The sequence below is a fragment of the Ixodes scapularis genome, unplaced genomic scaffold, assembly GCF_016920785.2.
Source record: "Ixodes scapularis isolate PalLabHiFi unplaced genomic scaffold, ASM1692078v2 PGA_scaffold2__306_contigs__length_199485367, whole genome shotgun sequence".
Classification (NCBI taxonomy): Eukaryota; Metazoa; Arthropoda; class Arachnida; order Ixodida; family Ixodidae; genus Ixodes; species Ixodes scapularis.
Window position 1 is genome coordinate 188,935,612 of NW_024609857.1, and position 17,415 is coordinate 188,953,026.

A 17,415-nucleotide genomic window follows, 5' to 3' on the forward strand; every position below is an offset into this window, starting at 1 on the left:
GGGGTGTATTATATGTGACCAGGGATGTACGAATATACCCTCTTTGGTTTTATACGGGATGCACATATAGCGCATCTCATCTAAACAATCGAGCCGTGCCTGTTGCACGAATAATAAAAAAATACCCTTTGTTTTATGTGTGTATCTTAACGCGTACCAGGTTATCGCTCTTTCTCGAATGAGGCGATACCGCTAATCACTCCTCCGTTAGTGCGCCCTCGATAAACCAGGGAGGGGAGGTGGAAAGTCACGTGACTTAGCCCCTCCCCTCCAGAGCCTCGAGCTTCCTCCGTCAGTGCGCAGGTGGTCGAACTCCTCCTCACCTACCTCTGGCCATGTGACCTCCCCCGTTAGCCAATAAGCGTCGTGCTTCCTTCGTTTGCTCCTCTCCCCCCGTCAACGAATCAGCAACGATCTTAGCGGTCACTTCAATGTTTGGGCTTCACGAAGTCCTGAGCAAGTAGCAAAAGAACGTTTCACGTTCTTACGGAACACTATTTCCACCTTATCGTTTGCTTTCTTATTATTCCTGCAACGACTTATATTTTAACCGTTCTGACATGGTTTACCTACGGGCATTGTTGGACCCCTTTTTCTACAATTATCGTGACTCTGAAGATTGACGGCAGAAAAATTACCACGGATATTCAGGCTTAGGAGAGTCTGAGTCAGCCATATATAGAGAAGAATAGTCCCATAAAAAGACGAGACAAAGAAAGAAATAGAAAAAATAAATTTGTTGTCTTCTCTGGCGTTTGCAATTGATATCGTTAACCAGATCGCCTGCGTTTTCCCATTCTTCAAGAATAATTCAGTCGTGATATTTTATAGAGTAGTATCCCGATCGCCTTCCCGTTTTTCCATATCTGCGTAGGTCTCGACTGCGATTTTACAATTATTTGTTCTTCATTCTTCAGTAATCATGGCCCTATTAGTGTGAATTCCAAACTGATCAAGGAGACAAAAAAGAAGAAAAAATATTTTTCCGAAACGAGTGGTCTCGCTCCATGCTTCTAATCTCTCTTCATTTTTTTCGGTGTTCCTGTCATAGAATCCCCCTACCGGCAGATCCTGTCCAGCGGCATCCTCAAGCTGCAAGAGGCAGGGAAACTGCACAGCTTCAAGGAGAAGTGGTGGAAGGAGCGCAAGGGTGGCGGAAAGTGTGTCGACGACGCCAAGAAGTCGTCGGCGGTCACCGAGCTCAGCCTGGCCAACGTGGGTGGCGTCTTCGTCGTCCTCCTGGGAGGATTGGCCCTCGCGTCCATCGTTGCCGTCATGGAGTTCTTCTTCAAGGCCCGAAAGATGGCCAAGGAGGACTCGGTAACTTGTTTGTTTCCTCCGTCCGTGTTGCCGACATTGAAGCTCACTAACATTTCCTTGGTAACCTGGCCGTAGTAGTGTATAGGGTGCCCCCAAGCACTCCTTCCACTGTAAAACGAGCCGGAAGTATCGACGTCTGCACATAGAAAACCGAAACTTTCACCAAATGTGCATTCAGAAGGTAAATTTTATCGCGTAAAATTTAAGTGGGCTCTTCCTGTAAACAAATTTGAGCAATAAAATTTCCAAAGTCAAGGTTGGTTGCGTTCGCAGACGACCGAGTTGGCGACGCTGTTTACTTGTGGCGCCATCTCCCGGTAAGCGCAGCGAGCAGACAACCAAGCGCGTCGTCTGTTCGCTACGACTATCGGGTGATGGCGCCACAAATAAATAGCGTTACCAACTCCCTCGTCGGCGAACGCTAGCGACATTAACTTTAGCAAGTTTCCTACTCTTATATTTTTACAGGAAGAAAGAGAACGGCGACTTGAAATTTCACACTGTAAAACTGACTTCCTCAGTGCGCATTTGTTAAATGTTTGCCGTTTCTATCTGCAGATGCCGATTTTACAGCGAAACTGTTTATGGCTGGGTTCCGTTGATTTTTCGTGTGCGTGACCAAAAACTCTACGCTTGAACCGCCGCACTCGCCGCCGCTCCCGCCGCCGCACGCGCAGGCCTTCCCTGTATAAAAGACTCGAAGTAAACAACCAAAATAAAACATTGACGAGCGCTCGTGCAAAATGCCATTTGTTCTGGGATTTTTTTAGAGTAGTTACTGCAGCAGACGCCGGCACGTGCGGCGTGTGGAACACCATTCCCTGCATTTTCCTCGCTTGGGTAATTTAGCAATAGGTCTATTAGCGGCGAGATGTTTTGGTGGCGCCCTCCTATGGTTCCCCCTTGTGACCTCATTACCTTGCGAACAACAAGTTCGATGGTGTTTGTATATAGCATGGTGGAAGCCTGAAATCATTGCGCTCTCAAAGCAACACTGCCAACACCGTCGAAATTAAAGTTCTTTCATTGCTCTTATTTCCATCGATGGTATACCCTTTCCGACGTCTTAGTCAGCTTTTGGGCCAATCGTGGAAGGCCGACCACAGCGACGCTTTCGGTCGCGCACGTCGCCAATTCATTCAATCAGTTACCAATAGGCGCAATTTTCAGGATCAGTAGACTCTCATGTAGGTAATTAAGGTTTCTCAAAGATTGGCCACTGTGCGACACGCGTCGGCCATGTCTACGCTCGCACCACCCTCTGATTGTCGTCGTTCCAAGCGCTTGGGCTCCTAGTTTCCTTTCCTTCCGCACTCCCGGGCTGGCGGTTCCGTCGGGCGTGTGTACTTTCCGCCGGCTCCACGGGGCGGATCTGTGTCGCGAGCTAAACAGCGTCACTGGTCATCCACCTCCACGAAGTAGAAAGGCTCATGATTGTTTTCCCTCTTGTTTGAAGCGGAAGGTCGGCTGGAGACATCCTATATTTAATACGTCACCCACTGGAGCAATTTTGGCGTGTCTGATTGACCCCATGAGCTCGTAGCGGCAGCTCCGTCTGGATTTAAGATGAAACGAAGTACACAACTGAAGTTGTTTTAAGCCTTTTCATGAAGCTTCGCTTATTGCGGAAAGCCTCTTTGTTTGTTTTTGTTGTTTTTTTTTGTTTGTTTTTTATGTTCCCGTCGATGAGCAATCTTCAGGGGGGAAAAGATATTTTAAAGGGTCACATAAATCAGATATACTTGCTTTACATCTTATTAATTTGATTTATTTTATGTAGTAAGAAAAAAGCTTATTTTACATCATTTCATGTAATTTTAAACATGACGGATTGATTGATCATACCGTCAGGTTGCTCAATAAAATGGAGAGGAATGAATTATTGTACATTTAGTCTTTTCTAGTACAATTTATTTAACGGTTTTTATTGATGTGAACCCGCCATACTAGAACAAAGGACGTTGAATTTTTTAGTTAGTGAAAAAGCTGAATTTGCGTTTTCCTTCGCGATCTGATTTGCTTTCAATAAACGTTACTTTCCTTGTTTTTTTTGTTTTTTTTTGCGTTTTGATTAGCTTGCAAATAATAGAAGGTGTCCCCGAAAAAAGTTTACAGGTTTGTTCACCGCAAAAATAAACTATGTTTCGCCGAACGCTCATTCGCCACAGGAAAGGAAGGGCTAAAGGTTGGATCCTGATGCCAAAGTTACAACGCAAACCGTTTTTGTTTTGTTCTTTTTATTTTTTTTTTTTGTTTAAAAGTTAGTCGTGTTTTTTTTTTTTTTTTTAATGTCAACGAGAAAATCGTGGCCGACGGAGCTCTAGAATAGATGGTGCTCTATGGCGCCAGAAACCGAAAGCAGGCGATAATTGGCCCATATTCTCATTGAATTTTTCAAAAACTCTCCTATAACTATTGAATAAAATATTGGTTCGTGCTGAAACTTTGGCGTCTAGTTCGGACCTCTAGCGCTACATTTGGGCGCAGGATGAGCATTTGGCCATGCATAGTTTATTTTTGCGGTGAAACAAACCCTGTAAATGTTTTTGTTTCGAACACGCTGTAGATTACGCAGCTAACAAACGAAGAGTAGCGTAGAACAAAATCGAAGCGCTTTGATTTGCTCACCAAATATGTTCGTCTTCAACCTCTTTTTTTTTCATTATGATTTATTTATTATATAAAAAACAAGTGAACATAAAAATCATCAAATGATAGACTAACAGTAAATAAGATGTATATTGGGGATTCATTTTGTAGAAAATGGTTGATTTCAACCATCATTGTAGAACCGATGTGATTTAAATTACTTAAATCATGATCTAAGTCACTATATAAACCATCTTGAATTGTATTCTCCACCTTGGTGATATGGGTGAATAAAGCACTAATGTTTGCTCTTCTCTTATTGGCGTACTAGAGGTTTTACTTGAGCTAGTTGGTACATACTTGAATAGGGTCAGCTGAACAATTACAAATTATAAAAACCGTGAGAGGAAAAGACATACACACCGCTGACTATTGTCTTATTGGCGTTTTAGCCATGCATCCGTATTTAGCTGTTTTTGGTCACTTCTGCTCTGCGTTACGTAGCATAATCGTATATCTTTGCGATTCAGTAACCTACTATAGCTCTTTTCATAATAACTTTAAATGCCTACGTTGTTTAATTATTGGGCTGAGTGAAATGAAATGTTTTTTTGTAGTTTGTTGCGTACCTTTATTATTTGCTCTTCTTCGTTGCAAAATATTTTTTTTATTATTTTAATTCCAGATTACGCGACTGTTCACTGGCGCAATAAAAATATTTTGCCGTTTTCAATCAGATTCCGTTAACAGCTATTTCGGTAGTCACCCTCTTAACAACGTTTCGGAGACCGCTACCGAAGCGACCTAGAACCGTGATTTAGTATGAACAGCAACGAAGACTCTTGTATGTATTCTGGTCTGAAACCTAAAAAGCGGATTTCAAGAATGAATTCCTGAAATAAGTTTAAGATATTTTCTTAATTATCGGATTTTTAAAGCATGTAGCATCCCCTGCATTGAGTTAAGGTAACAAATTATGTCAAAACTTAATTAGTTGTTTGAGTTAATCTCGACTCTGTACCTTAAGAACCACTTCTTGGTAATTCTTATTCCCTTGCAAAAGGCAGTAAACCTTAGATTTTCCTTTTGCACAACACTTTGAACCCGTCATGTTTCTTTTTTTTTCTCAAACTCTAGCTTGAAGATGCAATGAGTTACAGCCCCTATCTCTAACCATAAGAGAGTGGAATGCTCATGAAATCAGGCGGCTCTTGAGCAAAAGCTACATTTGGTAAACGCAACATATCTCTGAAGTGCGTTTTTGAGAGCATCTGTTCGGCACTTCGCCATTAGCTAAGTTGATCCAAATGAAGTTATGTGATTTACGCTTTCGCTTCAAGGGATTCAATAATTAAACTTTTATGATTAGTAGATCAAGTTTATATCTCAAAAATAACTTTGTTTTACTCCAGGGTTAAAGCAGTTCACTTCACAAAGCTTATAATTGCTATGGGCTGATTGTCCCTTTGCATTACCGGCTTGGTTTAACTCATGTGCGGTAGAAGAAAAACTCGACTGAAGTGAAAGTAGCCAACAGCGTATGTCTTACTTAACCTAAATGTTGTGTGTTTTTCATATTCAGAGTCTCCTGTGTTATTTTAGCTTGCTGCTGTTGAGGAATCTCAGAAATAAAATAAAACGGGAAGCGCGCTTTCTTTCATTTCAGCCTTCAATATTACACGCGGACCAAAAAATATGCAAATTCAACCAAGAATGCATTCTAGGCCCTAGAAATGTCAATAATAATATACATTCATTGCCGATTTTTATGTACTACAACGTACCCCGACACCGTTCCTCTTTTTTGTTTCTTGTTTCAGGAGTCCCTTTGCAAGGAAATGTTGAAGCAGCTCAAATTCGCCATCTCGTGCCGTAGTTCCACGATGCCAGTGAAAGGTGCCAAGCCTCCCGAGGTGGACAGCAACGGAGGCGACTACCGAATCTCCACGCTGCCATCGTTCACGTCGGACTTCTGAGAGACACTTTTTGCTCTAACTTGATTCACTTTTTTTCCTTTCCTTTCACAATTTTCATCAGTTTGGTTTCTTTTCACTCGTATTCGCCTTTAAAGTATCGTGGACCCGCCTCGACCACTTCCATTTTTGTCCGGTTTTTACTACTACCAAGAGCGTCGCGGCGGTGCAGCAACCACCGAATCGAGGAGTACCTCAAAGTACACAGAGAAACCGCAAGCTTAGATGTGACAGTTACCTGCTCAGTAGAAAGCTGCAGCCTACCGGGCAGCGTGTGCAGAACCTGCATCACAACTACTACTACGTGTGTGGGTTTACGAGAAAACATACCTATACATCTGTTTTCTCATTGAGTTGTTGTATCGTGACGTTGTACGCGTTTGTCATGATGTTTCTTTTTCTACGATACAATATACGCGGAAGATGTTTGAAATGGTCCTCACACCGATTGATTTACATAAGGGAGGTTGTTTGTACAGATTTCGCTGCTGTATATAAACTTTATGATTGTTAGTGCACGTAAAATTGCGTTATAATATTATGATTAGTGGATACTTTGTCGAAATTTTCATTTCCTTTTTAGCAGGCTGTACTTTAATTAAGTACAAAGTGATGCGTCTAGTGTTTATTGCAGTTACATAGGAATGTAGAATAGAAACCAAGGCAGTCCTACTTCTCGAACATGGTGCCGTTGATATTGTGTACTGTTATTGGTTACAATCTACAACTTCCTTCTGTACATGACCCTTTCACTCCTTTAACCTATTACCTGCTTGCACAGTGCGCGGAGCGTTTTAAGAAATAGTTATTTGCTGCGTAAAATGTCTTTCGAATGTTACCATCGAAAATACTGTCTTATTCGCGAATTGCTTTGAAATACTGAATGGTATACATAATGTGAGAGGTTATCCTAACTTTTGTCTAAGATTACATCTATTGTATGAGACGAGAGCACGAGATTCTTTAGTTACGAAGACACTCATATAAGACATTCGATAATGAGGAAACGGAAACGAGGAATTTTGTAGTTTTAATTTAAATGCGAGAAAGCTTGCGTTGTTTTCTTCAATGCCGAATCTTTACGGAAACTCAAAAACAAATGAAATGGGAACCATTGTTTTATAACAAAAAATTCAAGAAATGTGGATGTTTGCGGTTAAGTCATTGTCGTGTTAATCCGCGTTACGATCCGCGTTAATAATTTATTTGGACGCTATTAGCGTTGAGTGGATCTCATCCTCGTCCTTTGGTTAGTAAATAATGAATACTAAGTACGACTGCGACCATAAACTGCGAAAAGAAGCGATTTATGTTCACACCCGCTCTACAAATATTTGTATTAAAATTCATTCAACATGTTAAAAACAGAATTACTGCAATTGACGAATTAATCCGGACGTTACTAGTGATGTAGAGCTGCGTAGCATCGATTAAAGGGGAATCATCTTTCCTATTCTAATTTAAAATCAGTAGGATTAACCTATAAAACGGCCGGAGTATTCGACGTGTTTATTAGGACAGGGGCATAAAAACATTTTATGATAAATTAAACGGTCTTGGTGCTTGCAGTGTTAGCTGTACACAAACTCAAGGCAAGACACAAATAAGACTATTAAGAACATCGTTGTCAGGAACGAGCAAGTGCATCAATATGGCACCTTAGATTTAGAACGACCTGGTCAAATTGATATAAGTGCAATGCCCTGGGCCCCCCAAATAACATTTTTTGTTTCAGTTTCTTTATTCTTTATGAGTGTTCGATGCATTAATATATTAGACAATTCAACATTAACGTATTACACAAAATTAAAAATAAGTCGTTTTATATTTTTTCGCAATATCTCTTGTAGGGGTCGTTGGCTTGCTTCTTAAAATAGTAGACGTGTTTTAATGTTATCGTCAGAAGGTTTGTGAAGGCTTACAAAGTACACGCATTAACCTGTTAAAAAGTTTTTTATACCTTATTCGTTTCTATATTCATGGCGGCTCTTACCCTAATTTTTTTATACAAAGAAATTAAAATAAATTCTAATTTTGGTTCATGACCGTACGACTAATCAGACACATGGACCCTCATTTTTATTTTTATTTTTTTGTTTTTAAAACAAAAAAAAATGGCACGTGCCAATCAAAGATGTGCTTCTGAAAGCATATTTTTGCGACCCGATTTCTCAGGATCCGGCTGTATGTTTCATAGTCGCGACCATTAAATGTTACAGGTTATAAAACGAGAATTCGCCTCTGAAAACAATATAAGTATTCCCGTGCCCTTGAAGTTTGTGAATTTTTCTATTCGCGAAGTTAACGAAAATTAGAAGCTCGTGGGCACTAAGACCTTTACAGAAATTGAACTGAATTTCCATGACGTTAGATTACTTAGTTGAAGTTATCTCAAATATTCGCGCTCGATCCATTGCCACCCGACCTTGAAAAATGGGCAGTGGCACTTATAAACAAACTATACAAAGGAAATGTGGATTCGATGTGCAGAAAACTCTCCTGCAGAAATATATAAAACAATATAGTGTTAACATTAAGTACTCCTAATTAAGTGGTAGTACAGCTGATCCAGATTATTCTTGAGATAGGTTGACTTTTCCTGGCCTACTCTTAAAATTGTTATTTCTCCAGACAGGTTCAGAATTCAACGTGCGCAGAAAAACAAATTGTGAGTCCGCACGCAAATTTTTTTCATCAACGCTTAAGTTGTTTTCAGCGTCTTACGAACCTGTAAAACCAACGCAACCTATATTATGTTTATACTGCTGCTGTCCTCAGACACCGTAAACCCTCAATCTTAGAATATAAAAAAAAAATTTTTTTCTTCATAATTTGCATGTTATACTAACGACATCATTGTGAACTTGCCTCCGTCTTGCTGTGGCAACATGAAATACTTAATTCATCTGAAACATACAATATTTAGTTCTAAAGCAGCAATACAATTATATACTAAAACTTTGCTCAAGTTTGCGGAAGTCTGTAATTATTTATTGTTACGTTCCTTTCGCTAAAATGCCTGCTTTAAAGTAGGCAGCTACACGGGATCATTGTGGTTCGGGCCTGGGTAGGGCCAAACTTTCCAACTTAAGGCACAGATTATCACAAATCATTTTAAATATCCAGTAATGTAGATTATACCCACAACCCAAACAACCAAATTGGTACGCGATTCCACCTTTTTTAGATAATGTGTACTCTTAGAGACCAGTGAAATACTGTAGAAAGCTCATTACAGCAAGAACGGCAAGACGTATATGGCACTATTGACTCCATATATCTCGTGGAGTATGCCTAACATTTTTTCATGGGGATATTTCATGGCTAACCATTCTAGATATCACTTAATTACACTTTTTATGTGTGCTTTGTGTTCTGTTAAAAAAAAAAACAACCCATTCGTCGCTTCATAGTTTCGATGATAGCTGACTTCTATTAGATGGTTTTAATTTTTGTAATACAAAAGCGTGTTCTAAAGTGAGTTACATATGTAATATTCGGTTTCTACGTAGCACATGGCGTTCTTGTCTATTCAGTGCTAGTGATACCATTTTTACATCTTGCAAAATCCGATGTGTCAGAGTCATGATATGTACAGAATAGTAGGCCACCATAGTTACAGTTTATCCTCACAGAAGTTATCTTCATATAACCTAAAAAATGTTTCACACTAAACTCTCTCTGGTGCGTATTAACGGCGGAAATAGACGTGGCGCGCGTGGTCACATCTCGAGTTTGTACATAAAGAACTGCAGTGCACTGTTGGTTTGGATGAAATGCCTGGGATTGCTCATCGGTAGAGGTCGAAAGGAAATGTTTTATTTCTTTTAGTGTGTTAAAATTGTTCGCTGCTCATGTTTCTTTGGATTCAATTGGTTTTTAAATACAATATTTTTAGCTGTTTGGAAAACAAAACTCACGATATCTATTTACGGCTGGTGTTATCTCATGAAAGATCTGCAGTTGTAATCCTCCCAAAAATGTCACATTTTCACAGTACTTTACAGCCACAAAATGCATCATAAAAAATTCGTAATACAGGTCCAGAGACAAAATATCATTCTTCTTCTGCTCTATTACGTTTTTGCTCTACAACTCGTATAGCACATTAACCAAACATAAATATTTGAATTATTTTTTCGGTGTAGTTTCAAAAGATTGGTATGATGCAAAATTATGTCATGCGTGTTTTATTTACCCCATCAACTAAAAGGGAACGTCAATATATACCTACCGGAATCATTTGAACAGTGAGTGGAATTATAATTTGATCGATGATCCCTGGTCTTGTAGTGTAGTAGAAGGCCAATGTTGCGTTTGGCGTTTTCACTGTGGTGACTGTGTATGATACAGCGATTGATGAATAAGAACCACAATTGACACGTAACTAGTTTCTACTTCAACTTGCATAAAAAGCTGACGCACTAGAGATACCTCCTGGTAGAAACAGTTTCGCGTGGTACCTTTAAGTTTCTCATCGTAATATTTTACGCATGCTGACCCTAGCTAATAGAGTATAAAATATTAGAATTTCTTAATATGTTCAACAGTACCATTTTCTCTAGTAGAACAATTATACGGCGTTGAATTTGTCTACGCATTGGCGTTTTCCAAAGTTTAAACAACAGTTATGTGTGATATATATATGATTAAACTCTGCGCTGAAACCTACATGCGGTTGTCTATAATTATCATGATGTAGTTTCATTCAAGAAATTACTTACCAAATCACTGGAGGGTAGTCTCTTTGCAATGTTTTTCTTTTGCTCTATTTATTTCTGCTTGAGTCATCAAGAGAGTAGTGTTGACAACAAGTTTGGGAAATTTGTTACTGAAGTGTTGTTTGGATGGGTGCAGTATCATTTTGATACATTATTAAAGTATTTTAACTAAATAAAAGCTCCGCATCAAATCACTTTCGTGTCGTTTCACACAATCAACTACCTTTCATCCATATGCCCTGTTTCGTTTTCCGGACTTCATAAAATTTAGCATTGTATATGACTGTCATAATTTTATTTATTCTATTTCTCTCAAAGTTCACATTCGACTCCCAACGCAGTCCCTCCCGAAGATAAGTTGTGCAATTCATTTGTCATACTGTGTGCTGGACCAAAAAGTAGCTTTAAAAAAGGCAACATTGGCGTTTCTAAAACAACGCATCATAAGAAGTTCACTAAGGATTCTGGTTAACCTGGGGATCCAAACCGTTGACACAGGTTTGCCGCCTGCCAAATCGTCAGTTTTTCGATTCCACCACGAGGGGGCCAATGGTAACCGGCCACGCGAGCGGCGCTCCGCCGCGGATAAAAGACCTTCGCGGCGTATGCGCGGGGACTCTTGTGATCGCAACGCGGGCGATAAGGGAATAAATGACGGCGTATTGTTAAACCAGTGCGTTCTGTCGTTGTTCAAGACGGGTAGCAGCAAGAGAATTCGCACACTTGTGCCCAAGGTGGGGCAATAGCATGGCAAGAATAAGGGGCCGCGCCCAAAACAACGCCTGCCCAACTGCTCATACAGGAACGCGGCTACTTTCTCGAAATATTTTTTACGCTAGCTGGACTCAAGGAAAACTTGGAACTGTCTTTTTCAAAAGCTCAAGCGCTTTGACTTTGCCACAATTATAATTAGAAAAAACACTTTTTATTTTGTTAGCAAGGTGTTCATGGATGTGTGTAAGGCACTAGCGATACAGAAACAGGTAAACTTCGCCGTACTTTTGCACAGGCGACTATCACGGAAAGAGTCAACCGTGACCTCAAGCTAATGCACGAAGCGCATACAGAGTGACAAGACTGGGACGCAAAATTGGCAAATATGGCATTCGCCACCCGCATGACAGTCAAGCGGTCCACGGGTTTTTACTCCTGTTCAATATAACTTCGGGAAAGAGCTCGCATTTCCCTGGTAAATGGCCTTCTTTGCATGCACAGATCCAACTAGTATACAGCGCACCACTCCGCAGCTCGCAGATCTCCGGAAGCAGTTCACGAAGAACTTGCGGGAAGCTAGAGGGAGCCTCGACGTGTGGACACTTCAGCAGGCAAGCCAGTGCAACAAAATTTGCAGTTAAAGGTGGGGGGGGGGGGGGGGGGGCGGGGGGGGGCGAAGCGAGGAAAGGAACCGAGCACGACGAAGTTCGGGCCAAGACTATTTTTTTTATAACCGTCTCGCGCGGTGGTCGCCTTTCAGCCCCGTGCTCCCGCATCCGATGGAGGTTTCTTTTTTTTTTTTTTTCTTGTTTTTGTTTTTTATTACATGATTTACCTTTTCGAAGTCGGAGTCGCTCCAACGAGCAGTTTTGTGTTGAAGTTGTGGAGGATAAGTTGATGGAAAAGTGAACAGTTGAGAGTACGTCTTTGAGGAAAAACAGGCGACTGTCAGAAGGTTTTGGAGGAGCACTCGTCGCTGCTAGTCATCTCTCGTTTCGTTTCACGACGTTCCACCAGTTTACGTGCAGCGCTCTGCTCTGGAACCAAATTTGTAATGGTACCAGTAAAGTTGGACGTCTGAAGATTGAATTCTTGAAGGGGAAAAACGTCGCGACTATGATGATCGGCTTGGAGAACAAGCAGAACCGGACGAGATACGGGAGGGCTCTGAATCACGAACAAGGGAGCTTGCGAGGAGTGCGGTCAGGTTTTTGACTTGCTTCCGAAGGGCCGTCATTTCTTCAGAGGAGGCGAGTCTTAGCTGTTGGGCTTCAGAGAGCTAAAGTACGCCAGGTTTGTGCACAAAAGCCTGTGGTGGTGCGACCTCCATGAATTTCTCGGCGTGTGTGCCAGAGCTGGCAGGGTCAAATCTGCTGCCGTGGTAAGTAGCATCGGGACAGTCGAAGGAAGCCGTTGTACAAAAAGTTCTTTCAGTAATGTCATATCAAAAGTCGCGGCGCGCTTACCAAGCAAGGCCTGCATGTGACAGAGTTTCTGTGAAGGTCACCGATCTTCGAGCTCTTCTGCTGCCAACAGCTGCTGTAGGCGCTTGCGTTCCGAAACCGTGGCTGGTTCTACGATTGCCGCTTTCAGCGCGTCGTACGGTGCAGCGCTGGGCGGATTTGAAAGAACGTAGTAGACTTCCAATGCTAGTTCGTTGGGAAGGGCAGCTACCAGGTTGCCGAAACGCGTCATTTGTGATGTGACGTTCGAAACGCCAAATCGGGCTTCAACCTGCAGAAACCAGATTTTCGGGTGCTGTCGCCAGAAGGGCGGGAGGCGTACAGCGTAGTGGTTGATTTTATGGGGAGGCTCACCGGTACGATCTGTTTCTTGCGCGTTCGTAGCCATATAGTTCACGGGTCACCATGGCATTGCGGGGGCGAAGCGAGGAAACGAACCGAACACGACAAAGCTTGGGCCAAGACTATTTTTTTATATATATTCGTCACGCACTCTTGTCGCCTTTTAGCCACACGCTCCCGCATCCGATGGACGTCTTTCTCTTTGCTGTTCTGACACCACAATGGTAAGAGATCTGCTGCTGAGGCGAACTCATTCGCTGAGTGAAAATGTTAGAGGCTTCATGGTATCTTTAGCCAAGCGATGGGAGGCATTTTTTCTGTTAACAAGAAGCTCTCCAACTTGGTTTACGATCTGGTGCATTGCGAATCTGATGAAGTGTGTGGGTCCATTCAAGTCGCCGACAAAAAAGCTTTCTAGGAGCCTGGGGAGGTAGATGTGCCGCAGGTTCTACCTCTAGAAGATTTCATACCGTCTCTGCCACGATACAACCTGCGACGGCGCTGAAGACCACGAAAAAAGGGGCACGAGCTCTTCGGTGCATTAAATTCGTGCCTTTTTCGGTTTTTTGGGGAGAGAAGAAAAAGTAGCCGTGCTCTCGTATGCGCCGTTGGGCAGGCATCGTTCTCGGGCGCGGCCACTTATTCCTGCTGCGCCACGGCCTCAATGTATTCCTAATTTCTAGTGCCTCGTGCCAGACTCGTAGCGGCGGCGACGTAGCTCCCACGATGAGACCCACTACGGCCGCATCGGTACCGTCCGGAAAAACTGACGCCGAATAACCGTTTGCCCCTCTGCAAAGGCCGTCGTTGGCCCAGAAGGAAGACCCCCCAAGATGTTCTAAGGCGTCCCCTGTTTGTTTGTTTTTGTTTTCGGATGGGCAGAGATGTATGGGAAACCAGGGGATTCAAAGCCTTGGCCCAGGCTGCCCGCCTGCCAAATCGTCAGGGGTCATTTCTACCGCGAGGAGGCCAAGAGTCGCGCGAGTGGCCCACCGTAGCGGATAAAAGGCCGTCCCACGTGTGCGCAGGGGTTCTTGGGATTGAACCGTTCGCCAACACGGAATAAATGACTGCTCGTTGTTGAACCAGTGTTCTGTGCCCTTCTCCGAGACGGGTAAGAGCAAGGAAATTCCGACAGAATTAGAGCACCCTTTTTAAAAGAATCCTGGGCCCAGTTAAGCATTTCAAAAGTTGCTTTTTTGGTTTAGCCCAATGGTGCGGGAGGTCAAGCTTCGTCCCCAAGAGCAGATGGGTTTTGGGGAATTTCAGTGTAGGACACGGCAACGCCAAAGACGTAAAACATATTGACATAGATGTCGATAAGATAACGCTCGAGGTACACCTAAGCACTTCTTATTAGTTGTGAATGGGAAAGCAATGCATGTCGTTGTTCCGCTCTGTTCTTCTGTGTTGTAGTTTCGTAAAGGGGCAAGTTGCGTCACTGCCGAGGTGGCCGGCGCCGACAATGTGGATGCTTGAAGCGTCGCCATGTTCGTCGGCGACGAAACGAGCAGAAGCAGCCGAGCGCGCGCCACCATGTCCGTTTTACCGGCCAGAGGCCCGTTAGTGCCATGGGTTGAACCACTTCGTTTTACCGGCGCCCGGGCAACACTACATATTTTCTACATTGCTGCCCGCGCAACAAAAATGAACGCGCAACTATGGCTCCCTGCGGGAGCCATAGTTGCGTGGGACCATACGCAGGGGCGCAGAAAACGTCTACTTTCCTGCATGGCATTTGAGTCTGCTCCTCATATGATCAAATCACGGCGAATAGCGGCGCGGCGGCACGTGGAAAACAGACGCGCAACCCTGGTTCCCGTGGGAGCCTATACAGGAACTCTAGGCGGCACGGGCCCGTAGCGCCATGGGGTGGCCTTCCTTGAAACTGACGCGCGCCGGCCAATGGGAGCCTCGTCCTTTGAAGCTATGACGCGCGCCAGCATTGGGATTCCAATGCCAATCCATCAGATTTCGGCTTCATTTAGCACTATTGGGAGAAGGGAAACTAGATGCAGTTTGGCTAGGTATTTTGCGCGGCGTCAAAGCTGGGAGCCATAAGATAGCGGCTTCGCCTTGAGGAAGGAGTTTAGAGACCGTTTGGGCGCGGCTTCAAAGCTGATGACGTCGACTCGCTTCATGGGACAATTAATGCTTTCGCATTATCAAGTCATTATGTCGTAAAGTAAAGTATTAATCCCTTAATCTGTATTTTGTTAAAATTATCTGCACAAAAAAGAATGAGGTCTGTTAAAATGTTATAAAAATGTATCGCAAAAATACCTAATAATATTGCACAAAAAAGATGGAGAGCATCGGCAGTTCATTCAAGGGCTTGAACACTTGCTATATACAATAAACACTTTCATAAATTCAGTATCGTATAGTAGCTGAAATATCAGTCCAAATTGGGGTATGCTCATGGCGGACAAAATCTGCCCAGGCAGCACCGAGTTCTGGGCCAAAACTTGGCTTGCGTCTGGCAGTTTAGGGCATTAAAAAGCCCGAAGAAGCCAAAGTAGTGCCAAACCTGACCTCCCTTGGCAACAGTCTGGGTATCTTGGCCCTAATTCGCCAAACAAGTGCCAAACTTAGGCTTCGCGGCTGTCGTCTGGCATCTTCGGGCCTAAATCGCCTAAAAAATGCCAGATTTAGGCTTACTGCCCGGTAGTTCCGCAGATCTTTGGCATTTTTGGGCCAAAATCGCCAAACTAATGCCAAAGTTAGGCTTCACTTTTTGATAGTTCGGCTATCACCTGGCACATTCGGGCCAAAATCGCCACAGATGTGCCAGAGTTAGGCTTACTACCTTGTAGTTCGGCAGAGCTTTGGCATTTTTGGGCCAAAACCGCCGAACTAATGCCAAAGTTAGGCTTCACTTTTTGACAGTTCGGCTGTCACCTGGCACATTCGGGCCAAAATCGCCAGAGATGTGCCAGAGTTAGGCTTACTACCTTGTAGTTCGGCAGAGCTTTGGCATCTTCGGGCCAAAATCGCCAAACTTATGCCAAAGTTAGGCTTCACTTTTTCACAGTTTGGCTGTCACCTGGCACATTCGGGCCAAAATCGCCACAAATGTGCCAGAGTTAGGCTTACTACCTTAAAGTTCGGTTGAGATCTGGCATCTTTGGGCCCCAGTCGCCAAACGAGCGCCCAAGTTAGGCTTCGCTTCCCGATAGTTTGGCTGTGATCTGGCAGCTGCGGGCCAAAGTTGCCAAACAAGTGCCAGAACAAGGCTTACTGCCTTGGAGTTCGGCTGATGAGGTATTTGATGTACGCGGGTGGTCTTCATCTTAATTAAATAGAAATCAAGTTTTATTCGGCTGGCAACTTTATCTTATTTTGGGTGTCTCTTGATTTCTGCAGTCCAAAGGTTGGCTGAATGTTTTGACGCGGCTGGAGCAGGCTTTGCAAACGCAAATAAATTGTGCCAGAGGTTGCACTCGCGCGTAGCGCGCGTAGGTACACAAGCCAATATCGGGGCGCGCCGTGAGACTGGTTCGACATTATGGCGCGTTCACGCCGGCGATCCGATCTACTCGCGCCATACTTTTCATCGCAAAAGCGACCATCGCGGGCAAAAAGTGACGGGTTTTGAGCAGTCGCTTGCTGACCCAACTTTTTACGAGGCACTCTAGTCGCGGAGAGGCCGAGCCAACCAACGGCGTTCGGTGCGAGAGTTTTTGAGAAGCGACTCGCCAACGAAGGCGTTGGACTCGCTCATCGCGCACGCCAAATTGACCAACTAATTACTTTTATTTATTTATTTATTTATTTTTTTTTGCGATGCGATTTAGTTGGATCGCACGACTGCTTACGTCCCCGGTGTGAATCCGCCTTTACAGAAAGTGCTGCCATTGAGCTAACACTGCGCAAGACGGATGTGCGCACGTCTCCACAAGAAATATCATTATTAGGCGGCGCATTGCAAAAGCGAGCGTGGCTCTGTGCGTGTCTTGCATTTTGATTGAGCGCTGTCAAATCCTAGTGATAACAAAGTGACAAAGCGCTTAAACGACCGGGGCTCCGTGGTGCGCCTCCCGCATCTCACTTGGGGAACGAAAATGAAATCCCGGAAATTGTACTATTTTAGCGTGTTGATACTTTTTAAACATTAAAAAGTGGAGACACAAAAGGAACGATACAGACGGGACAATCTGAACTTTAAAGGCCGCTGTACAAACGGGACGTTCTACAGAGAAGAACCTTCTCTCCCGAAGCTAGGGGACGGGGAGGGAAAGTGCCATCGTTGGGTGGAAAGAGCGTCTAGAGAATGGGATTAGCCTCGGGGCG

General features: G+C 43.5%; 1 protein-coding gene across 1 annotated transcript in view; it reads left to right on the top strand.

The window, feature by feature from the left end:
• Positions 1-11,267, top strand: part of LOC8042343 (glutamate receptor ionotropic, kainate 2) — a 422,879-nt gene extending 411,612 nt beyond the window's left edge. Inside the window, exons 14-15 of the mRNA XM_029986050.4 lie at positions 1,052-1,320; positions 5,730-11,267. Of these exons, the coding sequence (XP_029841910.2) occupies positions 1,052-1,320; positions 5,730-5,885 (425 nt within the window). The 3' untranslated portion in view covers positions 5,886-11,267. The remainder of the gene's footprint in view (positions 1-1,051; positions 1,321-5,729) is intronic.
• The last annotated feature ends 6,148 nt before the right edge of the window (positions 11,268-17,415 follow it).